Here is a 26,921-nt window from a genome sequence, read left to right on the forward strand (position 1 = left end):
GACACAGATGGCTGCACTTGCCATGCTGAGAACTCAACTTACTGTGTGGAGCGAAGTCCCTGGAAGGTCTGAGCAGGGGAATGACCTCAGGTGCTGTCTGAAAGGCTCTGCAAGAAGCTACAAAAAGAGTGGGTTGTGCAGGAGCAAGAACAAGAGCATCTTGCTGAGGAATTTGAGGCCAAGGGAGGAATCCCCGACCGCAGCTGTCCACGCGCAACTTTAGGTTTGCACCAAAACAGAGTTCGGAAGAAAACGCGCCAAAGCGCTGGGGAAACAGGAGATTCATTTTCCCTGAGTGGTGCGAGCGGTGCACAGTTACTCATGATTATGCGTATTGCTCAACGTTGACCCAGGCGTGCGGAGAAGGGCCGGCGCGGGCCGTCGGGGCGGGAGCTGCCCCCTCGCGGGGGCGCCCGAGCAGCCGCAGCCAGCCGGACCTTCCCGCCGCGCCGCCGGAAGTGCTCTCCTGACCCGCCGCGCCACGCCGCGGGAAGATGGCGCAGGACGCCGGCGACATGGAAGATGGGCAGCTTTCCGACTCGGATTCCGACATGACGGTCGCACCCAGCGACAGGCCGTTGCAGGTGCCGGTGAGTGTAAAGGGCAGGAGGGTCATTCGGAGCCGGGAGCGCGCAGCCCCGGCTGCGAGGAGGGGCGGGCGGTGGTGAGGGTGAGGGGCGGGCATGCGGAGCCGGGACTGAGGGAAGGGGCGGGCGGCTGTGTGGATGAGCCGCGGGCGGGTGTCCCCGGCCGGGTCGAGGCACGCGGGCCCCGGCGGCGGAGGGGAGGCGCTGGGCGGGGACGCGACAGTGGGCGATCCGAACCCTGACCCGGCATGTTGTTGCCAAGCGGGACGGCGAGGTTTGCGGCCTTCTGCTGGCGGCCGTACGGCCGTCTCTTCTCCGCCTGCAGTGTGCCGCTCTGGGTTTTCCAGACTTACGGAGTGCCCCCACTGTAGCGTGATTAGGTTGTCCCGGCCCCGCAGATGATGCCCCAGGATGTAGAACTTGGGGACAGCGGGCAGAAACATCTTCGGGCGCTCCTTTTCGCCATGATCAGATAGGGAGACTGAAAACCGGGAATGAAGTTCATCATTTGCTTAAGGACCTGGCTTTCCATGTCCCCATCAGACCTAGTTTCGCCATGCAGTAATGTGGCACCGGGTTTTGTATTAACCTCCCCATTTTCTAAACGGGAGTTTGTCTTGATTGTCTGCTAAGTAGCACACACTATGAGCGGGCTTTGTGCCAACGAGCCTGCATTCGAAAACTGGCGCCTCCACTGTGTGACCAGTGGCAGGTTATTTAGCCTAGTGCCCCAATTTGTATAATGGGAATGATAAGAGTACGCCACTGATAGGGTGTTTGTAAGGATTCAGTGAGTCATAAAGTAATGCCTGACAAATCTTAGATGCTGTGGTTATTTGAAAATGGTAAGACTGCCTCTTTATTGACTTCAATCATTCCTCCTGCCGCCATTTCTAGCACATAATAGGAGCTCAGCAAATACTTCCTTTGCTACAAAACACAAAGGTGTTCCTCTTTTTTTTTTTTTTTTTAAGATTTTATTTATTTTAGAGAGAGAGATGGGGGAGGAGCAGAGAGAATCCCAAGCCCACTCGGTGCTGAGGTGGAGCTCAAGGTGGCACTTGATTCAGGGCCCTGAGATCATAACCTGAGCCCAAACCACAAGGTGGCTGCTTAACCATCCGAGCCACCTAGAGGCCCCAAGGTGTCCCTTTTGCATATAAATGTCTTCGGACATTGATAGGAAGTCTTCAGAAATTGATAGGAATTTAGGTTTTCAATCTTTTCCAGGTGGTTTTACATAGATTGACCCATGACTTGTTAAACGTAATGCCATGGACTGTGCAGTTTTAAAAAGTAGTATGTCAGGGATCCTGTCCCATAGGAGTTTACTATCTAATCTCAAAAGAGTGTGGTTACTAAATCGTGTAACGGAAGTTGAATGTGTCCAAATGCAAAAAAGACATGTTTGGAAAGAAAGAGAACATACTCTGTTATAACTGTGTTAACCTTTAAAATAAAACTTACCAGGGGCGCCTGGGTGGCACAGCGGTTAAGCGTCTGCCTTCGGCTCAGGGCGTGATCCCGGCATTATGGGATCGAGCCCCACATCAGGCTTCTCCGATGGGAGCCTGCTTCTTCCTCTCCCACTCCCCCTGCTGGTGTTCCCTCTCTCACTGGCTGTCTCTCTCTCTGTCAAATAAATAAATAAAATCTTTAAAATAAAATAAAATAAAACTTACCAGTTATCTTACCAGCAAAAAAGGGCTTATCCTGGAACAGCAGAGAATCACAACTCTGAACAAGCAAGCTAGGGCAAAACTATAGGCAAGTGGAAACGAAGAGGAATATTCTTTTATAGAGGAAGTGGAGAAGTTGAGAGGGGCTGTAAAAAAGCCCACTGGAGTAAACTGGGAGTTAAAAGTGGTTTTTTGGATGCCTGGGTGGCTCAGTCCGTTAAGCATCTGCCTTCAGCCCGGGTAATGATTCCAGGGTCCTGGGATCAAGCCCTGCATCGGGCTCCTTACTCCTCGGGGAGTCTGCTTCTCTCTCTGCTCCTTCCCCTGCTTGTGTTCTCTCTCTCTACTAAATAAATAAAATGTTTAAAAAGAAAAAAAAAGTATAGTGGCTTTTCATTGACTGAGTTGGGACAGTCTCAGTGGCTGGGCTGTTGCCAGGCAAGAAGAAAATCTCTTGCTGTGTTAGTAAGGTATAGGCTTCTTCCTGTGGGAGGTGCAACGTCAGTTCTTTTCCTTTGATAGGACGTGAGAACTCCCCCTTCAGGCCTCCTAACTTCATTTCAGTAAGGTTTCCTTTTAATTTTCACAACTGCTACTAACAGTTATTGTGCATGTCGTTTTCAGGCATTCTGACAATAACTGAAAATACTGAAAATCTTCTAATGTGGGAATTAAAGAGCTTTTTAGAAAGAGGCTTTAGAACTAAGTTCTGTATTAGCTTTAGAAATCGAATTTGTGGTTTTAAAATTGGCAAATTCCGTGTGGAACTTTAGTAGGGATTGGATTGGTTTCAGAGATTCATTGAGGATGGTTCTGCTTCAGTGGTCCAGCTGAATCCCTAAATAATTTTTTTGAAATAGCACATGGCGGGTGGATTTAATGTGTTTGGTGGAATTGATTGTATTGCCTTTCACTTGCAGAAAATACTAGGTGGGGACAGCACAGCGAGGCCCTTTCAGGGCACTGCAACACCATGTGCGCCAGTATCACATTATCGGACTGTTAAAAGTGTGGATTCAAGTGAAGAGAGTTTTTCTGATTCAGATGATGATAGCTCCCTTTGGAAACGCAAGCGACAGAAATGTTTCAACGCTCCTCCGAAGCCAGAGCCTTTTCAGTTTGGCCAGAGCAGCCAGAAACCACCTGTTCCTGGAGCAAAGAAGGTTAACAACATATGGGGTGCTGTGCTTCAAGAACAGAATCAAGATGCAGTGGCCACTGAACTTGGTATCTTGGGAATGGAGGGTACTATTGACAAAAGCAGACAATCCGAGACTTACAATTATTTACTTGCTAAGAAACTTAAGAGAGAATCCCAAGAACATACAAAAGAATTAGACAAAGAGCTAGATGAATATATGCATGGTAGTAAAAAAATGGGATCAAAGGAAGAGGAAAATGGGCAAGGTCATCTCAAACGGAAACGACCTGTCAAAGACAGACTGGGGGACAGACTAGAAATGAACTATAAAGGCCGGTATGAGATCACAGAGGACGATTCGCAAGAGAAAGTGGCTGATGAAATTTCTTTCAGGTGAGCATTAAAATTTGGCTTAGAAATGAACACTTGACCAACTATCTTCGATTTATAGGAAGTAATTCCAAATGCATTAAGGATGATGTTTCTTTTGAGATTTTTTTAATTTTAGGAATGGGCTTATTTGATTATGGGAATATATCTGTGTTTACTTAAATTTGGACAGACCTGATAAAATAATGAATTTCGTAAGCTTTTATGAACTTTTTTTTTTTTGCTTTTATGAACTCTTAATGACTCTTGTTATTCAGTGCTTTGGAGCTCTTTAGAGCAAAGCATATCTTTTAAAATCATGGGCGTTTGGCTTTTGCTGTGTTTTGTTTGTTTTTAGTGTTTTCAAATATTCATGACCTTTTATAACTTCATTGAGGCATATTGTACACATGATAAAATTCACCCATTTTGGGTGTTGTTTAGTAAATTTATCAGTTTTACGATCATCGCCATAAACCACTTTTAAAAACATCACCCTAGTAAGATCCATCATGACTGTATGCCTGTGTGAAGTGTTTTTTTTTTTTTAAGATTTTTATTTTTTTATTTATTTGACAGAAAGTGCGCACGCATGTGCACACAAGGGGCCGCGGCAGGCAGAGGGAGAAGCAGGCTTCCTGCTGAGCAAGGAGCCACATGTGGGGCTCGATCCCAGGACCCCAGGATCATGACCCGAACCGAAGGCAGACACTTAGCCAACTGAGCCACCCAGGCTCCCCTAAAGTTATTGTTTGCTCCTGTCCCAGATAACTGCTAATCTGTTTTCTGTTGGCATACATTTGCATTTTCTGGACATTTCGTAATAATGGAATCATACAGTGTGTGGTCTGTATGTGTAATGTTTTTGAGATTTGTCCGTTTTGTAGTAGGCATCAACACTTAATTTTTTGGTTTTTGTACATATACAAACATCCATATTGCTATTCCACTTTTTGACTATCATGAATAATGCTATCTGAGTTTTGACATGCGGGTATGAGGACATGTATTTTAATTTTTCCTTGATAAATACCTAGAAGAATTTCTTGGCGTATGGTAAATTGATATTTCTTTTTTTTTTTTAACAAGTTCAGATTTTGTTTAACTTTTTCTTAGCTCTAAGTTATAATGAACAGTGTCACAAATTTGAAAACATATGGTTCAAGAGTAATTACGCTAATACTGGACTTTAACCTACAGAGTGAGTTTCGAATTTGACTGTTGGAAAGGAATTTAGAGATTTTGTATACCAAAGCCTTCATTTTACAGATAAGGAAACTGAGACCCAGTAGTTAATATGGCTTGTCCAAAGTCACAGTTTTAAGTGTCAGATTTGGAACTAAGCCTTGGTTACTTTGTTCCTAGCCCAGTGTTCTCTCCCCGATAATGCACTGCCTTTTGTTGAGAAGGAGCAAGAAAACCAGGTGTAGTTAGAGAACTGGTAGAACTTCCATGTTAATCCTCCTTCATGTCTGTGGAGTGTGGACTGTGACGTGAGAAGTGTTAGTTAGGCTTCTTATGTTTTTACCTCTCAGTGGTAAGATGAAAGTAAGTACCTACTTCATAAGGTTGTTGAGATAATTAACTGAGATAATGCATACACAGTTTTTAGGATTGTGCTCGTCCCATAGTAAGTCAGCAGTACATACTAACTATGGACTATGTTCTGAGGCCGAGAGACTGAGTATCCGCTTTAAAGCTCCCACACATCTCTGGATTTAGGAGAACTAACTTGTAGGCATGATAATTGAAAGCATAGTATATGTTTGTTACTTGTTTTACAAGAGTGGACTTACCTTCTTTTGCTTTTAGGCTTGCATTCCCGTTGCTAGATGCACATTTATTTTGAAATTCACCGTAATCCATTAAGGCAAAATGAAGAGACTAGTTCTGAGACTTGAAATGGAACCTTGAGTTTACTGTCTCCTTGGGTGACCCAAGGTGATAGCGTTGGCATGTCAGTGATTCTAAGGTTAAATATTGAAGATTGCAAAAAGGAGATGTTAACCAGAATAGGATTTTGATTCTACTTGGGGATTGAACTGGAGTCAAATGTAGATTTCTTCAACTTTATACAGCAAATAAAGAGATTAATATTACTTTACTATATTTGTTCCTTATCAGGTTGCAGGAACCAAAGAAAGATCTGATAGCACGAGTAGTGAGGATAATTGGCAACAAAAAGGCAATTGAACTTCTGATGGAAACTGCTGAAGTTGAACAAAATGGTGGCCTTTTTATAATGGTAAGACTTAACGGCTTTGTTGTTTCCATTTTATATTGTGTTTCATGTTTGTTTGGTTTTTTTTTTTTTACAAAATAAACTTGTCTCTGTTGGATCTCTTATTTGTCAGTATATTACAGTGTCGCTCAGATTTTTAAAGACTGGGTTTAAAAAATTATGTATAGTTAGTTTTTGCAATTACTACTTTCCTTACAAAAACCATACATAAATTGTATCCTGTAAGTGTATAGTCAACAACACATCTCTTATAGATTTCATTGAGAGTAGGGGCTGAAATTTTAAGAAAACAGTCTGGAGGGAACTTGGAAACTCAAATTTTAAAAATACAGGTTTTAGAGTTTGGGATACCTTGTTTTGAATTCTGGGTCTGCAACTTACTAGGTGTGAGATGTGGCTAAATTATTTGACTTCTCAGAGCTTCTTTCTCCAGGTGCAGATTGGGGCCTAATCCTGTGTTAGAAGGGTTGGACAAGATGATACACAAAAAATACCACAATGTGCCCAGCCCTTAGTTAGCAGTGATGAACAGACATGTTGCTTTGGGTTCATTTAATTCATGCATTCTTAAAAATTGGTTCTTGGGACCAAAAAAAAAAAAAAAAAAAAACCATATATATTATGTATAAAACCAGGTGGATATACAGTGTGAGTATTAAAGTTCCATGGAAGGAGGAGTGAATGAATAGGAAAAAGTCTGAAGGCTCCTGGGGTAGGGGAAGCAACAGTGAACAAAAACTTGAGAAACACTTTAGTATTTGTTTTTCTTTACACTTTACCATTTTGTTTTCTGTTGTTTTAACTGAGGTATAGTTGTCACAGGAAAATAATTTTAGCTGTACAACATAGTGATTTGACAATTATAAACATTACAGAATACTCACCACAATGAGTGTAGTTATCAACTAGCTCCATACAAAGTTATTACGATATTTTTTTTTAAATAAAAGATTTTATTTATTTATTTGAGAGAGCGAGTACAAGTGGTTGGGAGTGGCAGAGGGAGAAGCAGACTCCCTCCTGGGCAGGAAGCCCAACTCAGGGCTCTATCCCAGGACCCCGGGATCATGACCAGAGCTGAAGGCAAGACACTTAATCAGCTGAGCTGCCCTGGCGCCCCAAGTGATTGCAATATTATTGATTATATTCCCGATGCTGTGCTTTCCATCCCTGTGACTTTACTGTGTCACTGGAAGTTTGTACCTGTTAATCCCCTTCGTGTATTTTGCCCATTCCCCACCCCCTGCCCCTCTGGCAATGACCAGTTTGTTCTCCGTATTTATGCGTCTCTGGTTTTTTGATAAGCAAGTTTGTTTTGGTTTTTAGATCCTGCGTATAAGTGAAGTCATCTGGCATTTGGCTTACTCTTTCTGGCTTACTTAGCATAATATCCTCTACATCCATCCGTGATGTGAATGGCAAGACTTCAAACTTTTTTTAATAGCTGAGTGATATTTTATCATATAGGTATAGATATAGATAATCTTTAAGCATCATTGGACATGTAGGTTGCCTTCATATTTTGGCTATTTTAAATAATGCTGCAGTAAACATAGGGGTCCACGTTGTCTTTTCAGATTAGTGTTTTTGTTTTCTTTGGCTGAATACCCAGCAGTAGAATTGCTGAAACATAGGGTATTTCTATTTTGAATTTTTTGTTTTCCATACTGGCTGTACCAGTTTACATTCCTACCGACGGTGCACAAAAATTCCCTTTTCTCCACATCCTCACCAACATTTGTTATTTCCTCTTGTCTGATACTAGCCATTCCGACAGATGTGAAGTGAGAAACACTTTACTGCTTGAGAATGGCAGAAAGAGCACTCACTACTCTGGTTAGGGTCCCATCACAGGCAACGGTACTTTAATCCCATATGGTTTTGGAGATCTCATTTAATTCAGCTTTCACCGCAGGGTAAGGGTGAAGTTTGAATGGCTCCTTCTTATTTGCTCCTCATGAATCTGAATGGTAACCTCACATGAGAGTGAATCAATATTATGCTGTGGAAATGGAGAGAAAAGAAACCAGTTAGAATTGATAACATTGGCTGAGGAAATGGCGTGTGAACGTAGATTATAGAAGTCAAAACAGAACTTGACAAGAAAATAAATTACAATAATAATGAGTGTACTGGCATTCTTGTTTGTCACTGCTCAGGTATTTGGATTTTTGTTTAGTTGAGCCCAAAGTTGCAGATTCATTGATATCTTTATACTGTAGTAATAAAAGCTTTATATCATAGTGAGCTAGTAGAAATCTGCTGGTTGTTGGAAAGATGCAAGTCCAAATTCACCTTCTTTTAATGGACATTTTTCTTTTTTTCTTTTTTGAAGATTTTACTTAATTATTAGCATGAGCGAGGTGAGGGGCAGAGGCAGAGGGAGAAGCAGACTCCCAGCTGAGCAGGGAGCCCGATGCAGGGCTCCATCCCAGGACCCTGAGATCATGACCTGAGCTGAAGGCAGACATTTAACCGACTGAGCCACCCGGGCGCCCTAATGGACATTTTTCCTGTTCAGTTATTTACTGCTGTGTACTAAGCACTGTTAGAGACACAGCAATCTTTCATTGTAGGTGGGGGTGGAAGGGAAATAATGTATAAAGAATAAATGTATCTTCAGTTATGTTAGAAAGTGATAAACACTATGGTAAAAGAAATAGATCACGTGAAGGTGTAGAGAAGAGAGGACGTTGCAGTTAAACTGTGGTGATCAGGGTAGACCTTATTATTTCTTTAGGTACCTTTCTGTTTAAAAGATGCTTTAGGCCATTCGTAGGAACAGTCTATACAGTATCATTTTTCTGTTTCTTTTTGTAGAATGGTAGTCGAAGAAGAACACCAGGTGGAGTTTTCCTGAATCTCCTGAAAAATACTCCTAGTATCAGTGAAGAACAAATTAAGGTAAAAATTATAGTGTTCTTGGCTTTTAAGATCTATCATAGTTCTACTTCTTTTTGCGTTCTAGCTTCAGATTCTCTTAATTCGCACCACTGTTCTGCCTTAGATGACCAGTTCTGTCATTGTCTTGTTTCAAGTAAAACATGTGTCTTTGTAAATTCTGTCTCCTCTTTTTCTTCCCTTTCTAAGCCAACGTCACAATTTCCTTTGTCTCTCTTTTCCTGGTCTTTTAGCATGTAATTATTTTTTCTACCTTCCTACTACTTTTTATTAATGAAAAATTTCAAACATGCAGAAGAGGTGAAAGAAAATAGGATGAATTTTCTACACTTAGATTTAGGGGTTGTTACTACTTTGAGATTCTTAACCTTACAGTTGTTTTTCTGTACCGTTTGGTAATAATTAGCCAACGTCATGGCACTCAGCCCTAACATTTTTAATACGAATCTGTCAGTAATAAGGATAATTTCCTACATAGCTTCACCTAAGAAAAAGAAAAACAATTTCATAGTCTCATCTAATATCTTGACCTTATTCCAGTTTCCTAAATTGTCCCAGGAATGTATTGTCTACCTTTTTATCCTCCCCCGAGCCAGGAGCCTGTCTAGATTTCCACATTTCATTTGTTGTATCTCTTTTGCTCTTTTTTTTTTTTTTTTTAAGATTTTATTTATTTATTTGACAGAGAGAGACAGCCAGTGAGAGAGGGAACACAAACACGGGGAGTGGGAGAGGAAGATGCAGGCTCCCAGCGGAGGAGCCTGACGTTGGGCTCGATCCCAGAACACTGGGATCACGCCCTGAGCCAAAGGCAGACGCCTAACGACTGCCACCCAAGTGCCCCTCTTTTGCTCTTTTTAACCTCCCACATTTTCTTTTGTAATTTAGACCTTTTGAAGAGTCTGAGGTGGTTATCTAATAGAACGTACCACATTCTGGTCATTGTCTCCTCATGGATTTCTTTCATTCATTCATCTGTCTCCAGTAGTTCTTAGAAACTAGAATCTAGGGGCGCCTGGGTAGCGCAGTCGTTGGGCATCTGCCTTCGACTCAGGGCATGATCCCGGCATTATGGGATCGAGCCCCACATCGGGCTCCTCCGCTGGGAGCCTGCTTCTTCCTCTCCCACTCCCCCTGCTTGTGTTCCCTCTCTCGCTGGCTGTCTCTATGTCTGTCAAGTAAATAAATAAAATCTTAAAAAAAAAAAAAAAACTAGAATCTAGGCTCTTCAGGATTAATCATTTTTACATTATCAGAATGTCTTATATGGGAGTTCTTTTACAAAGTGAGATTTTCATAGCTCAGAATTTATCTTTTAATTTGTTAATTAGGGAACATGATGACATTTAGCAGATACGATCAATTTGGAAAACTTGCCTCTTGCATAGGAAAGAGTGGTACACAGGCAACGCAGGTGCTGTTTAAGGAGGTTTGTATTCTCTTTTTCATAACAGTGGGTAATACAGGTCGTAGGAACGTTGTTGAGCCATTTATAACGCTGATGAAGACAGATAAATAAAAACCACTTCTCTTGAGCTGCCACTCTTTCTGAGTTTACTTTACATCTGCTCAGTGTTGGATTTTTTTCCCTCAAGTTTTCAGCTATCCACTTCCAGTTATTTTTAAAAAATCTGTTGTTGAAATTCCTACAGGAAACATTAGTGTTACTGCACATTTGAAATCTCTTGTCCTTAACTGCCTTTTTTCCTCATTGGAACAGTGACTTTGGCAAATTCATAACAGTGTAATTTTCCTTCGGAGCACATCTACTGAGTAGTAGAACAGAGCTTATTGCTTATTACATTCTCCCTCCTCCCCCACTCTAATGCCCCACAAACACATACACTGAGAAGGAACATGCTTCTAAGTAACGTGAAACATTGTGTGATAGTAAAATGTCAGAAAAGTAGCATGATGTGATCAAAAGAATTCTCTAACACTCAAAATCTGGGTTTTAATCTTAATTTTGCCATTTAGTAATCATATGACTATGAGCGGATCACTTTCTCTCCCTCAGCCTTAATTTTCTCATTTATAAAGTGGGGACTTTAGTAAGTGCCCTGCCTATTGAATAGAGCTTTAAAAGGATTAAGTAAAGTGGTATCTGGAAAAGCTTCTTGTAGGTAACTAAACTTTGGACAATTTCCGCAAGCAGAAGAGAAGAAAATAATATTATTCACCATGTCCCCAGCACTGTGCCAGATATTTACAGGACTCGGTCTGTACCAGGTCCTAGCAAAGTGGATGTCACCATGGTGTGCACATGAAAAGTAATAAAAATGATCTGCCTGGGATTGCGCAGAAAACTGACTTGAAACTGGTTCTTTGAAGTTCAGTTCTTCTAACTCATTGTGGAGAAGGAGAGTTTAATGTTGGTAGGTTATGTTAAACTACCAGAAACATTGCATTATAACAACAAACAAACATTTGGAATATCTAATAATAGAGGAGTGTTGACCAAGAGGGACATTTTTTAAATGAATACCAAAATTTTTTTTTAAGATTCTATTTATTTATTCGACAGAGATAGAGACAGCCAGCGAGAGAGGGAACACAAGCAGGGGGAGTGGGAGAGGAAGAAGCAGGCTCATAGTGGAGGGGCCTGATGTGGGGCTCGATCCCATAACGCCGGGATCACGCCCTGAGCCGAAGGCAGACGCTTAACCGCTGTGCCACCCAGGCGCCCCTGAATACCAAATTTTTTAAAAAGGCAAAGTACAAATTTAGAACTAAATAGAGGCATGGGACAATTAATTGATATGTAAAACACCAAAAAGTTACCAGTGATTTGGTCTGCTCTAGGGGATTATAAATGTTTGGCTTTTAAGATATTTCTGTGTTTTTCCAAATTTTCTGCATGTGCATGGATTGAGTCCTTTTGTTATTAGAGGAAAAAACGTAAAGCAAATAGAATTTCATCGTAGGTAATTTCAGATCATCTAAATGATAATGTTATAAGTACTGTTTTGATCACTATAATGCTAACAATCATTCTGTAGAACTTGGAAGCCAGAACGGAACTGAGTGGGTTTGTTTGCAGTTTTTTTTAATTTGATTTCATTTTGGTATGTGACATACCATTTTGTTTTGGTTTGTTGTTGTTTAAGTTTTGTTTTGGAAAATACAAAGTTTGTGAGAGAAAAAAAGATTAAGAGTAGTTAAAAGTTAATTTGCTATATTTTTAAAAAGCTCAGCTATAATGGTCTCTCTCTGCAAATAGTCTACCATTTAGGTTCTTAACTTGTAAAATTAATTCTGTGCGGGTAGATACGGATGGGAGGACAACAGACTTCTCTCGGATTATCCGTTGTCTGCGTTCGTTGTAACAACAGGTTACAGCAGCATTTCTGTGGGCCATAGCCCCAGTTCTGTCATGTTCATAACCTATGGAATGTTGTTCCTTTTTAATAAGGCTTGATGTATTTGGAGACAAAGGGGAAACTTTATAATTTTACTTAGTGTTGCCAAGCATTGTACTACTTAGAATTGTTTTTTTCAAGATGCTTGGATGTGCTTTCCCATGAAATGGAAATACTTCCCCTTGCAGCTTCTTTTTGTCTCTCCCCTTCACAGGGAAGTAGACTCTTGAAAAGACTATGAATTATCACAATTCTGTGAGGGCAACACTGTGGGTTTTGAGAATGTGAATTTAGGGAACTAATATATGAGCTTACACTTTATAGCTTCATACGTTGGCTCTGCAGTCTTGTGCCTTCCTTGCCTCGTCTGATTTTAGTCTGTGTGCTGCCGAAGCACGCACTCTCACTTTCCTCATCTGGAAAGAAGGATAATCCCACTTCATAAGGTTCTGGTGATGAGAATGAAAAATCCTTAGCACAATACCTGGCATGTAAATGTGCTCATTCAGTAAATGCTGCCTGGCTGAAGTCACTTTGTTTTTGTCCTTCTTCCACTTCTTACTCACATGTGTACCCCCCTTACCCCCAATCTTGTCATTTCTTTAGCAGATGATTTTATTTCCTCCTTTCCATCAAAGCATTCATCTTTTGAAGCTTTCCCTTGTCCCCCAACTTCAGGACTCCTTACGCCTTCCTCTGCTGGTTCTCAGTGCTGCTTGTAACTATCCAGCAGAAATATTAGGAGAGGCACTCCTTTCTTTCACCATCCCCCATAGTACTTAAATAAGAAGGGATTTGTGATTTGTGCACTTTAAGAATATAATAGGGAGTGACTTGATTATAGCTTTTAATAGTCCCTTCCCAGAAGATCATGCAGTGTCAAAAGTGTGTCCTGCCTGTCCTAACTTCTCTTTTATACCTGAACCTTCTCAGTGTTAGCATAGTCATTTTGGCCTTCTCTTTTGTGCCTCGTGGTATAAGTTTTTGACAGATATACATTCTCCATGTTAGGTACAGTAACATTTTTTAAGGGGTGGATTTTTTCCATTCTGTAGGTTACGTGATCTTACTTGGTCACACCCTTCAGGCGTGGCTTGGTTTCTTAGCATGTGCAGTCACATATGGTTATGATGCCATTTCAGAGTTAGAAAACCTGTATTCCAAACACTTCTGTTTTGTTGGGACAGATTATATTTTATTTAAATCCTGAACGACATGATTTTTCTACCGTATCTTCCCATTTAGGAAACCTGTCACTATAGAGATGGTACGTTATGGTTGAATAAGCATGCTCCCTGGAGCGAACGTGAGGTTGAGTTCGAATTATAGCTTCCATCCTCTGGTTGCAGTGGGGACTTCCCTGCTAACTGGACTCTGTGCCCTATTAGAGTCTAATAATATTTGCTTGTTTTTTATGAAAAATGAAGATAATGAATGTAAAGGAAGGGCCTGCCTTCTAATAAAAACATTCAGTAAATGGCAGTTTTTACTTCAAGTCGTTCCTTTATCGTAGGACATTTTCTACATTGAAAATCAAAAGGAGTATGAAAATAAAAAGGCTGCTAGAAAGAGGAGAACACAAGTGTTGGGAAAAAAGATGAAACAAGCAATTAAAAATCTAAATTTTCAAGAAGATGACGATACATCACGAGAAACTTTTGCAAGTGATACGAACGAGGCCCTGGCCTCTCTTGATGAGCCGCAGGAAGGCCACGGAGAGACAAAGCTGGACGCAGAGGAAGCCATCGAGGTTGATCATTCGCACGATTTGGACATCTTTTAGTACATTTGGAAGAATAAGCCTTTTTAGAATAACCTTGTAATAAGCCATTTCTACTGAAGTTGCTTTGTTTTACTTTGCACTGATACACATAAAAATCTGGAGAGAAAGAACTGTTTTCTTGTTTAAAATAAAGTTGAATCTGTAGGAGATAAACGTTATTGATAGAAACATTTCTCATGTCTGAAAAAATACTTGTAAGTATATATAGCAGAGGATTTAATTTCTCAAGCTGTTGCATGTGTTACTTCTTACTAGTTGATACTTACTTTTGTCCAGGTCATTGTAACATGCCATTCAAAAATTTGTTTTCTTTTTCTGATTTATCCTTGCAGCAAATTATGATTGGTTTCAAACATTCCATTAAAAGCTCCTAATAAGGCACATAAATTGGTAAGCTATTGCAGATGCGTTCAAATTTAGTTTTTCTGTGTTCTGAGAACTTTTAGGCAGTTTTAAGGACAGAGACTAAAAAAAGGTTTATAAGGATGGCTCTTAACCACTTATTTGTCCGGAAGTAAATTAACATCAGAAGCTTTTCAAAGAAGTATTGGTTCTTAACTTTAGTTTCATTTTTTTACTTCTTTTTAATTACTTGCTCATGCACTAAATACTGAATGTGATCCATACCTGTGTAATTACTATGGACATTTAAAAAATCCACAGTGGTTGCCTGCCTAAGACTGTTTACCTTATGTTAAGGAAGTTGGGTATTAAACATCTGCCTGAAATGTCAAGTTATTCTTTTTTTTTTTTTTTTTTTTTTTTAGGAAATAAGGGTAGTTAAGGTGTTCTAAGAGTTGACTATAGTTTACAAAATAAATTAAGCAAAAATCTGTAGGAAGCAATTATAAACTATTCTTTACAGACAATAGAGTCTTTCTGTAGTTCCTAGAATACATAGTCATTGAAGTTGGAACTAAGGATGTAAGTGAGAAAAGAAGAGGAAAATGGTTATTGGTTGCTTTTTATTCGTAAAGAATGCAAAAATAAAATTAGATTATGGGCATTCCTTAATGCGCTTCAAATGACTTTTTTTTTTTTAAGATTTATTTATTTAAGTAATCTTTATACCCATCCTGGGGCTCGAACTCAAGACCCTGAGATCACGAGTCTCATGCTCCTCTGACTGAGCCAGGTGCCCCTCAAGTGACCATTTTTTAAAATCTCAGATATTCTTGCATAAAATTGCTATAACCAAGAGAAGAAAGTATTTAAAATAGGTAACTGAATATTGTTTCTGAGATTATTCACGAGAGGTGATTTTAAAGGTGTAATACATTGGGAAAGATAACATTCAGTTCACTGCCACTTTGGTGGGGTTTTTTTTAAGATTTTATTTGAGAGAGAGTGAGTGAGAGAGCATGAGCCGGGGAGGGGAGGGATGCAGAGGGGGAGGGAGAAGCAGACTCCCCACTGAATGGGAGACTTGAGTTGAGACTGCATCTCAGGACCCTGAGATCATGACCTGAGCCGAAGGCAGATGCTTGACCGACTGAGTCAGAGGCTCCCCTAACTGTCACTTTAAATGCCGTACATTTGTGTAAATACTGCTAAATTTTCTAATGAAAGTTAAGGTTTTCAAAGGGCATTAACATCTGAGGTTACGTCACCTTCACTAAATGGTTAGTCCTGGTTCATTTTCTTTTTTTTTCTTCTTTTTTTTTTTTATCTATCTGTTGAAGAGAAAGCGAGTGCAAGTGACCAAACAGGAGAGGAGGGGCAGGGGGAGAGGGAGAAGCAGGCTCCCCGCTGAGCAGGGAGCCTGACATAGGGAGCGCAATGCCAGGACCCCCGAAATCATGACCAGAACCGAAGGCAGACGCTTAGCAGACTGAGCCACCCAGGTGCCCCCTGGTTCATTTTCCCAGTAGTTGTTGCCTCAGAGATTTCTGGATTACATCCTAATGTTAAATAGAAAGCCAACACTTGAGTTATGTTGTTTTGTTTCTTCATAATCCATTACATTTTATTATCAATACATCTTGGATTCTTATCTTGCACTTTTACCAAAAGGTACTCAAGTTTTGAAAATATCTAAATAACAAACAGCAATCAAAATAATTCTGCAGAGGGGCACCTCTTGGAGGCATATGCTGCGGGGATTGATGCAAAACGTTCAGCAGGATTTTCGATGTGTCCCAGACAGCTTTAATCATTAGTGTGGAAGAACTGCCTTAACCTCGCAGAAGAGACCCTATTCAGGGTCAGTATCTTGAGGTGGCAATTCCAGGGTAGGGAGCAAAGGCACCTCACGGAGCCCTGTGAGCTCCACCGAGAGCAGCCTCGAAAGAGAAGCACTGAGACATGGGTACTGCTATTGGCTGATAGCTTTAGCTGCCCTGTTAGCCAGCCTTCAATGTGCAGGCCACACCAGGACTAAGAGCAGATGTATGAAAAAGAATCTCACTGTGATGTTTCCTCTTTAACATCTTGGCCACTAGCTCCGCTGAGGATCTACCCATCTGCTCCTTGGTCAACTCAAAGCACCTGTAGATGACCTGTTGCTGCCTTGTGTCCTCACTCACCACCAGCCCCCCATGTACGCCCATGGCCAGATCCCCTGAAGGAATTTCTCCACGTCTCTGTACACTTCTGTAGTTTCGCTTAACAATGATTCCCACGACCAGTGGCGAACCTCTGCATCCTACTGGGGGAGATGGTATGTCCTCTCAAGACTTTGCAGAGTTTGGGAGTTCATGGTCTTCTGCTCCAAGACATGCTCCAGAGGCCAAATAACCTGGTCTGAATGGAGCGAGGGTCCCAATGGGGCACAGGCCAGAGTCCGGAGTCCTCCCCAACACTTCAGTTTTTAAGGTTCTTTACATTAAAATTACTCGTCTTTAAAGCTTTCCGCCCATCTACATCTAGAAATGTCTATCCAGGGACGCCTGGCTGGTTCAGTTGGTAGAGTGTGTGACTCTTGATCCTGGGACCCATGAATTCAAGCCCCATGTTGGTTGAGGAGATTACTTAAAAAAAAAAAAAAAAAAAAAAAAAAAAAGCCGCTCCTGGGCGGCTCAGTTGGTTAAGCATCCGCCTTTGGCTCAGGTCATGATCTCGGAGTAGAGCCCTGGGATCGAGCCCCGCGTCGGGCTCCTTGCTCAGTAGGGAGTCTGCTTCTCCCTCTCCCCCTGCCTGCTGCTCCCACTGCTTGTGCTCTCTCTCTGTCCCTGTCTCTCTCTCTTATCTCTCCCTTCCTGTCAAATAAATAAAATCTTAAAAAAAAAAAAAAAGGAAAATGTCTATCCAAACTATGGTCAGGTATATACTCAGTTAATTGTATCTGGCAGTAATTCTTGCGGCTCCGCCTAACTTCTTTGTGCTCGCTGGCTATGGGATTGACAGGATAACCCTCCACCTCTCATGGTGATGTGAGTGTCATTCGCACTTGTAAGACACACTCCATGTATTTAATGAGCTTTTATAATCTCAAATACTCTGCAATGTAACTCAAATCCTAGGGGATAAAATGAGTTAGATTGATTTCGGGTTTAGACGTACTTGATTTCCACTCTTAAAGGGTGTGTCTAAGCAATGGATGGTGAAACGTAAATGAGACACATCCAGCATGTGCAGTATATAAACAGGACAATCAGCTAAGGACAAATACAGAATGTTAATATGAAGGGCTACTTTGTGAATAGTAATTGCATAGTCCAAAATGTTATCTAGCACGTTTGTGTCAAATTTGTAACATGGGGAACCTGGGTTGTTCAGTGGGTTAAGCGTCTGCCTTCAGCTCAGGCCACGATCCCGGGGTCCTGGGATCAAGTCCCACATTGGGCTCTCTGCTCAGTGGGGAGTCTGCTTCTCCCTCTCCCTCTGCCTGCCACTCTACTTGCTTGTACTCTCTCTCAAATAAATAAATCTTTAAAAAAAAAAATGTGTTACATGTCCGCAAGCATTCTCATTTTTTTAATTGTTCATGATAAGAATGATGTTTTAGCCATAGGGGTATTAAAAAACACTAAAAATAGCTCTAAGCTCCATATTTTTAAAAAATATGTTTTTAAGTTTTGTTTATTTACTGTCTACAGCCCATATGAGGCTTGAACTCATGACCCCAAGATCAAAATCATGCGCTCTTTCAGCTGAACCAGCCCAGGCACCCTTTAAGCTCTACATTCTTTTTGCTTTTATTTTTTTTAATTGTTATGTATTTATTTCAGAGAAAGATAACACAAGCAGAGGGAGCAGCAGGCAGAGAGAGAGGGAAAAGCAGGCTTCCCACTAAGTGGAGAGCCCGACCTGGGGTTCAATCCCAGAACCCTGAGATCATGACCTGAGCCACCCAGGTGCCCCCCCGCCCCCCTGCAAGCTCTACATTCCTTTTTTTTTTTTTTTAAAGATTTTATTTATTTAGTCGACAGAAATAGAGACAGCCAGCGAGAGAGGGAACACAAGCAGGGGGAGTGGGAGAGGAAGAAGCAGGCTCACAGCGGAGGAGCCTGATGTGGGGCTCGATCCCATCACGCCGGGATCACGCCCTGAGCCGAAGGCAGACACCCAACCGCTGTGCCACCCAGGCGCCCCAAGCTCTACATTCTTAATCAACTGCTGATGTAACTGCTCGGGGTTTGCTATGAAGTTAGCAAGACTGTTCTCTCTGAGGCAATGATGTCATCATAATTAGAGGAGTGAGTAAAGTTCTAGAAGAGAAGTCTGTCCCTACTGGCAGTGATGGCTTCAGGGAAAGACACTTGTCCTATCTTACCTAAGCTTGCCAACAGCTGTTCGAATGAGAGTTCATATAAGCCTTCTAATAAGTGAGGACTCCAGGGTTCTGGGTTTGGGGTTTTGTGTGTGTGTGTGTGTGTGTGTGTGTGTGTGTGTGTGTGTGTGTGTTTAAAGATTTTATTTATTTATTTGACAGAGAGAGACAGCCAGCGAGAGAGGGAACACAAGCAGGGGGAGTGGGAGAGGAAGAAGCAGGCTCCTAGCGGAGGAGCCTGATGTGGGGCTCAATCCCAGAACGCCGGGATCACGCCCTGAGCCAAAGGCAGACGCTTAACGACTGCGCCACCCAGGCGCCCCATGGGTTTGGGGGTTTTAAAACGTGTTTTGTTTGCCATCTGGGAGCTACACAGATGAGGACAAACATTTTGTGCTTCCCTTGACATCTATCTAGAAAGCTTGATGTTCTAGAGAAAAACAATGGACGGGCAGGGAAAGCAAGTCTGCCCTGAGTTGAAAGCAGGTACTCAATTCATAAACTGTCGTTTGGGGCTGGTCAGAGACTTCTTTAGGTCATGGGAGGGCCTGGGGCAAATCATGGTGTGCTGACTTCTCCCTTAGTATCAAGTTAAATGAACACTGCAAGCAAGTTGTAAAGGACAGCATGCAGGTGGAGGTACAGAGATCTAGGCTGGACTCTTGATCTTGTGAGACTTGGAGTTTTAATGGGTTCATTATTAGATGAGCCTCAAACAATGTCATAGCTCTCTGTCCTGCAGCTGGGGGATCCAAACATCATGGACACAACACATGAATAACGCTAAAACGATTGTCTTGGACTCACCAGATATCCTTCCTTCGTGTCTTTCTAATCTTCAGGTGTAATGAGGTTCATTTGCCACGGTTTTCATTAAAGCAAGGGATGATCCCAAGACGTTACATTATGCCTTGGAAAGAAAACATGAAATTCAGGAATATGAATCTGAAGGTATTTTCCTATACATGTTCATAATGAAAAATTCATAGTTAAATAGTATAATTTAATATCTATATGAATAAATATATATAACTATACAAAAGCTATTTTTAAATTTATATTTATTTTTTCCAGCTGTATTGGGAATAATAAACGTATGTATTTAAAGTAGGCAACGTGATGACTTGATAAACATACACACTAGAATAATTACCAGGATCAAGATTATCAACACATTCATCACTTCACATAATTAACTCATTTTTTCTTCTGGTGAGCTTAAGATCTCTCTGCAACTTCCAAGTGTACAATACTGTATTATTAGCTGTAGTTACTAGGCTGAACATTAGATCTTCAGAACTTGGTCTTACAACTGAAAGTTTGTGCCCTTTGACCTATGTTTCCCCATTTCTCCCTCCTCTAGGCCCTGGTAACCGCCATTCAGTTGTCTGACAAAAACCATAAACTAGTTGATGCACTTTCACATAAACTTGCAAGAAGGAGTTAAATAGCAAATTCAAATATTCAAGTCCAAAGATGACTTAAAATAGATACACCCAAAGATTTCAGAACTGTCTGCCTTTCTCTCCACATAATGCCAACTCGCAGTTAAGAATTAACTTCACTGGGGCGCCTGGGTGGCTCAGTTGGCTAAGCATCAGACTCTTGATTTCGGCTCAGGTCATGATCTCAGGGTCGTGGGACTGAGCCCCCCCACCCCCAGGCTCCACACTCAACAAGAAGCCAGCTTAAGATGCACTTCTCTCCCTGGGCCCCTCCTCACGCTTGCTCCCTCCCTCTCTCTCTAAAATAAATACATCTTTTTAAAAAGAATTAATATTAATGAAATGTGCCATCAATATTAAAGCTGTAGTACAGAGTATGCGTTTTTAAAGCCGCACTGCGTAGATATGGGTAGAGAGCTATGGGAACAGTTTGGCTAGATTTACAGGTAAGACTTGCTGCCCTTCAGTCAGTCTTTTCAGAACATTTTCCAAATGCAGTTGGACTGATCACTTGTGTAAAGGTAAGTTGTTTCTTCAAAGGAGAATAGAGGGTGGCTCAGTCGGTCAAGCCTTCAACTCTTGATTCCTTCTGGGGCTGTGGTCTTAGGCTTCTGAGATAAGCCCCAGGATGGCTCTGTGCTCCGTGCGGAGTCTGCTTGGGAGTCTCTCTCCCTCTGCCTCTGCCCCTGCTCACGAGAGCTCTCTCTCTCTCTAAGATAAATAAAATCTCTTTTAAAAAAAGTAGAATAGAATCTATTGTAATAATCAGGCTATAACAGGAGATTTCAAATTAGGATTCCTAGAAAGAAATGGGTTTGCATAGATTTGCAAATTTCTAACAGCTAAGGAATTAAGCTTGAATAAGAATATACTTTACCAAGAGATAATATAATAAAATATGAGTATCATATGATACATGAAATATATCACAAAAATATGGCTTATTTTCTTATAAACTATAAACAATACAGTAAATGAAGCTGTTCTTTGTCCTGAGATGATTATTTTTGTATGTACTTTTATCTGATATTTTGAAAACAAATATAACATGGAGGAAATCAAGACTCAAAACATCACATTTTTCTGGTTATTAAGACTTCTCTACAGGCTTAATATTGGGCTGTATTTCTTGTAATTCAGCGGCTTGTCAGGTCATTTTTCGTGTCCTAATTAGCGTGAGCATGGTGACAATATTAATACTGACTTTATTTTTCATTTGCCGGAACTACAGGGTATATAAACTTCGAGCTGAAGTCAATAACGAAAAACTGTTTTGAATGCATCTTGACCTCACTCTTGAGAGCTATAATCTGGCATAATTTTCTCATACTGTTTCACTTGTGCAATTTAGATGACAGTGTTCCTAACAAGTGAAAAAATAAAATTAGTGATTGGCGTAGAGGAAATTCTCCCTGACAGAATAAAAATGAAAATTAGGTGAGGGCCGCCTGGGTGGCTCAGTCAGTTAAGAGTCTGCCCTCAGCTCAGGTCATGATCCCAGGGTCCTGGGATGGAGCCCTTTCCCTCCACTCATGGGCACGCATGCATGGGCCCTCTCTCTCTCTCTCTCTCTCTCTCTCTCTCTCTCTCTCTCTCGCAAATAAATAAATAAACATTTGAGAGAGGTGGGGAGCGGGAGGCAGAGGGAGAAGCAGATTCCCCGCTGAGCAGGGAGCCCAATGTGGGGAGCCACCCAGGTATCCCTAAATACAAACTTTTTTTTTTTTGAAGATTTTATTTATTTATTTGACAGAGACAGCCAGCGAGAGAGGGAACACAAGCAGGGGGAGTGGGAGAGGAAGAAGCAGGCTCCCAGCAGAGGAGCCTGATGTGGGGCTCGATCCCAGAACGCTGGGATCACGCCCTGAGCCGAAGGCAGACGCTTAAGGACTGCACCACCCAAGCGCCCCCTAAATACAAACTCTTAAAAAAAAAAAAAAGATAAGAAAATCTAAGTGAGAACTGAATGAAATGAATGTACCCTGGGTGAATGCTAGCTGTGCTTTCTTCCTTCTACTTACCTTCACCATTTTTCCTGCTGGAGAGGATGTAACTATGTAACAACATCACAGTGAGAACACAGCATAGTGGAGATGGGGCTGCACCCCAAGACCCCCTCCCCCAGAGTGCGATTCAGCAGAACCCAAGAACCAGACATAGATGCATATGTAAGACAGTAGCTCAAGTAGCTGCTATCTCTCCAGGCAGTTGCCATGGCAGCGGCATAGTGGATATTGATCTAATACTTCGTAGTTGGCCAAAGTCTTTTCATTCACATATAATGTTTTATTCAACAGTCAAGGAATCCTTGACTAATACCCATTTCATATTTGAGAAAACTGAGTCTCACAGCAGGATAAGTGACTTGTACAAGGTCACATAAGCACTGAAGAACTACATGGTTAGTCAGCACTCCACGCCACTCTTCCTGGTGGTCCAGACAGAAATCATCGCCTTTAAAAAAGGGGATATTGGGGTGCCTGGGTGGCTCAGTCGGCTAAGCGTCTGACTTCAGCTCAGGTCATGATCTCAGGTTCCTGGGATTGAGCCCTGCATTGGGCTCCCTGCTCAGCCCTCTCCCTCTGCTCCTCCCCCTGCTTGTGCTCTTTCTCTCTCTCTCTCTCTCAAATAAATAATAAACAAAAATCTAAAAAAATAATAAAATTAAAATAAAGGGATGTTATAGTGTCGTGTCCACTAGACCTGCCTTTTTTTTTTAAAGATTTTATGTATGTATATATTTATTTAAGAGAGAGAGAAAGAAAGAGAGAGCACGTGCGCTCAGGGGATGGGGCAGAGGGAGAGGGAGGCAGTGCAAAGCCCATCGCAGGGTTGAACGCCAAGACCCTGAGCCCATGACCTGACCTGAAAACCAGGAGTTGGGTGCTTAACTGAGCCCTCCAGGCCCCCCTAAACCTTCCTTCTCAACAGGGGTAGTAGGAAAAACTATTGGGGAATCTCTATCCTCATCTAATCAAGTGCTGTTTGGTGTGAATTACAGTGGGATCTTTTTACCCCTTAGCATGCAGAAGTGTGTGGGATCCATGCTGGCCCTTTAGAAGACTCTCTGTTTTTGAATCACAGCGAAAGGCTTTGCCATGGGGAAGATCGGGAGGTTGTCCTGAAGAAAGGCCCACCAGAAATAAAAATTGCAGATATGCCTCTGCATTCACCGCTCTCCAGATACCAAAGCACTGTGATCTCCCATGGCTTCAGGAGGCGACTGGTCTGAGGTTAGAAGAATAAAGTGTCGGAGTATTTCACTCTCAATCTCTTTCTCTCCCCACAAATTTAAGGCCATTGTACAATTGTATTTCACCTACAGATTCAACTTTTTGCAAGTCAGTTGTACTCTTGATCCATTATAAAAGTTTCTGAAAGCAAACAGGCTCTGAGAACATTGGGGATGAAGTGGGGGAACAAGGCAAACTCTCAGTGAAATTAATTTCACACCAAATAGTTAAGACATTTAACTGATGGATCCAGTCCAACCACCTATCCTCACTGTGCTGCTCTTTCTCTTCTCGCTCCTTTGTTGTTCATCACCTCCAAAACTCAGGGTCGGATGAGCCACACTGAGAAAGAGTGGCAGGATGTGGAATTATTTCTGCTGCTTTTCTGCCTGCCCCAACACTATCTATCTGTCCCCCCTCACCAACACACCTTCCCTCATCCAGGCTGTGGGTCCTGGCAGCTATGCCACATGGTAATTTGAAGTGTTTGGCAGATATCTCTCTGATCCACTGCACGATTTCAGCTGAAGATTTTTGTGTGGTGTTTTGTTTTTTTTGGTTTTTTTTGTATTGGTTCAGTGTATCCAAGTATCAGTTTCCTGTAGCAAAGAACAGAGGAGCATAATTTAACCTAAAAATGACCATATGCAAAGTGGTGCACCACTGTGGAAGAGGGTATAGTGGTTTCTCAAGCAATTAAACATAGAATTACCTTAGGATCCAGCATTTCCATTTCTAGGTATATGCCCAAAAGAATTGAAGGCGGGGGGGGGGGGGGGGGGCGGAGAATACAATTGGCTGGCTCAGTCAGTAGAATGTCCAGCTCTTGATCTTGGGGTTGTGGGTTCCAGTCCCATGCTGGGTGCAGAGATTACTTAAAAAAAAATTAAAAAAGAATTGAGAGCAGGGACTTGACACAGATATTTGTGTGTCAATGTTCCTAACAACATTATTCACAATAGCCAAAATGTGGAAACAACTCAAGTGTCCAATGACAGATGAATACATAAACAAAACATGGTATATGAATGCAATGGAATATTATTCAGCCATAAAATGTGAAATTCTGGTACGTGCTGCAACATGGAGGAATCTTGAAAATATTATGCTAAATGAATAAGCCACACACAAAAGGACAAAAATTGTATAATTCCTCTTATATGAGATATCTAGAATAATCAAATTCCAAGAGAAAGAAAGGGTGGGAGTTACCAAAACCTGCAGAGGAAGGGGGAATAGGGTTGCTGTTTAATGAGTACAGAGTTTGAGTTTGAAATACCAAAAAAGTTCTGGAGACAGATGGTTGCACGACAAGGTGAATGTACTTAACTGCCATTGGCTTGTACATTCAGAAAGGGTTAAAGAAGGGGAGTCTGGTGCGGGAGATAAGCAGCAGCTGGAATGTAGCCAGCAATCCACTCACCGGGCTGTGTGCATCTCAGTGCGTTAACGGGGGCCCTATTTGGAGACCATATAAAAGTATTCATTGCAACTCCTCTGGCTTTTACATGATTTACCAACAGAAGCCTGGCTATCAGAATACATCTTTTTCTTCTCTGAAGCATATGGAAAGGGGCACCTGGGTGGCTCAGTAGATTAAGCGTCTGACTCTAGAGCTCAGTTCATGTCTTGATATTAGGGTCATGAGTTCAAGTCCCATGTTGGGCTCCATGCCCAGTGGAGCCTACCAAAATATAATAATAATATGAAAAAATAGGTGTGATAAAACATTGGATTTATGCAGTTTTGTGGACAAAAAAGAATGTATGTCACCAGAAAACAACACAGAAAGCAGTGCATCAAAACGTTTATATAGTATAATTTCTGGACGGTAGAGTTATGAATGATTTTTATTTACATCCTTGAATCTTTATAACTTATCTACATTAAGTACGTATTTTATCATCAGAAAAGAAGGAACACTTCCACTCCTGTACACACTGCTCCCTATGTGCGGGAGCATCCCTCTCTCTGTTCTGCTTGTCAGACCTCGAGCCCCAAAGTCAAGATCAAGTCTTACGCAAAACCTGTTTCATGTTTCATCTTTCGGCCCTAACTTTTTCCAGGTTGGTTCTCCGCCTAAGACTTCTACTTCTTGACCAGAAGAGGTCTCTGTTGCATTGCTCAAGAAAAACCAATTTTTAAAAAATGTTTGTTTATTTAATGAATGAAAACCGTCTTTACCTGTTGGAGATATTATGATATTACAGAAGTTTGAGAGAAAAATTCTTCAGTGCCTCTGTAACACATTTCCAAACTATTTTATCGACAAAGGGGAACTTGAGCCCTGAGGACTAAACCCATTAATACCTAGCACTTCACAGAGTCACAGAGGAATTTTATCTGATATGTAAAAAATTGAAAGTAGAAAAAGAGAAAACAAGGGAGTATGCATTTAAACAGGAAAACATATGTTTTCTAGGGACAAATTAAAAACCATCAGGGAAGTGCTTTAGAGAGTATGGGCTTTATAGTTAGGTGGACTTGGGCTATATTCTGACTTTGCTACTTACCGTGTGGCTTGAAGCAAGATCCACGTCTCGATCGCCTGTCATTCACTTTCCCATCTGGAAAATGGGGCTAGGATAGCTAGTTCAGAGGGTTGTTGAAAATAGTCTATTAGATTACTTGTAAAGTCCTTAGCATGACACTAAATACCTCATATGTATTTTTTTTAGGCCTGTGAATGGGCACATGGGTTAGATTGCCAGTTAAATTTTAGCAACAATGGCTGACTTAGTTGCAAAGCAGCTTTTTCTGGGAGGAAAAATATAGTGAATTCAGGAAATAGAAATTCCCTGAAAATGAGAATAAGAACATTTTCCTTTTCTTTTTTCTTCCCCCAAGAAGAGGAACATACTTCATGTGCCATTTTGGTTTCAAATATTCTCGCCTCAGAGAAAACCAAAAAATTCACGCCTCTAATGTCTTTTACAGGCTAAGCTGGAATTCCTACTCCAAGCTGCATAATTCAAATAATTGTCTCACCCAGAGTCTCAAATTCATCAGAGGAATGTCTCATCTTCCCTGCTCTTTTCTTTTTGGGCCTACTTTTTTCTCCCAGCCTTGCCTCTTCCTGAAATTATCCAATACTGACAAATATCATAAAAGAATAATATGTCCATATTCTCAGTTTTCTGGGTCTCAGAAATCACTTTAGACTTCTGCTCCCCTCCCCGACCAAACCGTTCAGTCACATCTGTCCTTGTAGGTGGGTAGTGGTGTAGACACGGCTATCCCCTCTTTCTATCCTGGGGAAAAAGCGCACCAACGTGTTCCTGTCCCCTCTGTCACCTTCCCCATAAGTATGTGAGGACAGCTCAGGCGGTCCTGCGAGGTGCTACGGGAGCAATTTTGCTAATGCCCTCTGTGATTCCTTCATGCTCCTTCTCAAAAAGCATTCATGGAAAGTTCTGGAGCTGGATGGTGGTGATGGCTGCACAGGAGTGTGAATGTACTCAATGTCCCCGG

The 26,921-nt window shown here is 41.5% G+C and overlaps 2 protein-coding genes across 2 annotated transcripts; both read left to right on the forward strand.

The window, feature by feature from the left end:
• The first annotated feature begins 470 nt into the window (after positions 1–470).
• PHAX (phosphorylated adaptor for RNA export) lies at positions 471–15,075 on the forward strand. The gene is made up of 5 exons (XM_026507864.4): positions 471–590; positions 3,187–3,800; positions 5,901–6,021; positions 8,839–8,922; positions 13,792–15,075. Exons 1-5 carry the CDS (start codon positions 495–497, stop codon positions 14,059–14,061), a joined length of 1,185 nt encoding a protein of 394 aa, XP_026363649.1. The 5' UTR covers positions 471–494; the 3' UTR covers positions 14,062–15,075.
• A 3,359-nt stretch (positions 15,076–18,434) lies between these two features.
• Positions 18,435–23,602, forward strand: SPMIP10 (sperm microtubule inner protein 10). Its single transcript, XM_026507865.4, has 3 exons — positions 18,435–18,827; positions 19,615–19,723; positions 23,240–23,602. The coding sequence occupies exons 1-3, from the start codon at positions 18,742–18,744 to the stop codon at positions 23,447–23,449; spliced, it is 405 nt and encodes a 134-aa protein (XP_026363650.1). The 5' UTR covers positions 18,435–18,741; the 3' UTR covers positions 23,450–23,602.
• Positions 23,603–26,921: the final 3,319 nt, after the last annotated feature.

Source organism: Ursus arctos, unplaced genomic scaffold (genome assembly GCF_023065955.2).
Source record: "Ursus arctos isolate Adak ecotype North America unplaced genomic scaffold, UrsArc2.0 scaffold_5, whole genome shotgun sequence".
NCBI classification, from domain to species: Eukaryota; Metazoa; Chordata; class Mammalia; order Carnivora; family Ursidae; genus Ursus; species Ursus arctos.

Excerpts from the sequence above, each read along its gene's own strand:
- PHAX (XM_026507864.4), top strand. The coding sequence starts at position 495 with ATGGCGCAGGACGCCGGCGACATGGAAGATGGGCAGCTTTCCGACTCG. Across the intron at positions 591-3,186 it reads ACAGGCCGTTGCAGGTGCCG|AAAATACTAGGTGGGGACAG; the intron begins GTGAGTGTAAAG and ends TTTCACTTGCAG. Across the intron at positions 6,022-8,838 it reads ATGGTGGCCTTTTTATAATG|AATGGTAGTCGAAGAAGAAC; the intron begins GTAAGACTTAAC and ends TTCTTTTTGTAG.
- SPMIP10 (XM_026507865.4), top strand. The coding sequence starts at position 18,742 with ATGGCTTCAGGGAAAGACACTTGTCCTATCTTACCTAAGCTTGCCAAC. Across the intron at positions 18,828-19,614 it reads TCATATAAGCCTTCTAATAA|GTGTAATGAGGTTCATTTGC; the intron begins GTGAGGACTCCA and ends TCTAATCTTCAG. Across the intron at positions 19,724-23,239 it reads TCAGGAATATGAATCTGAAG|CATGCAGAAGTGTGTGGGAT; the intron begins GTATTTTCCTAT and ends TTTACCCCTTAG.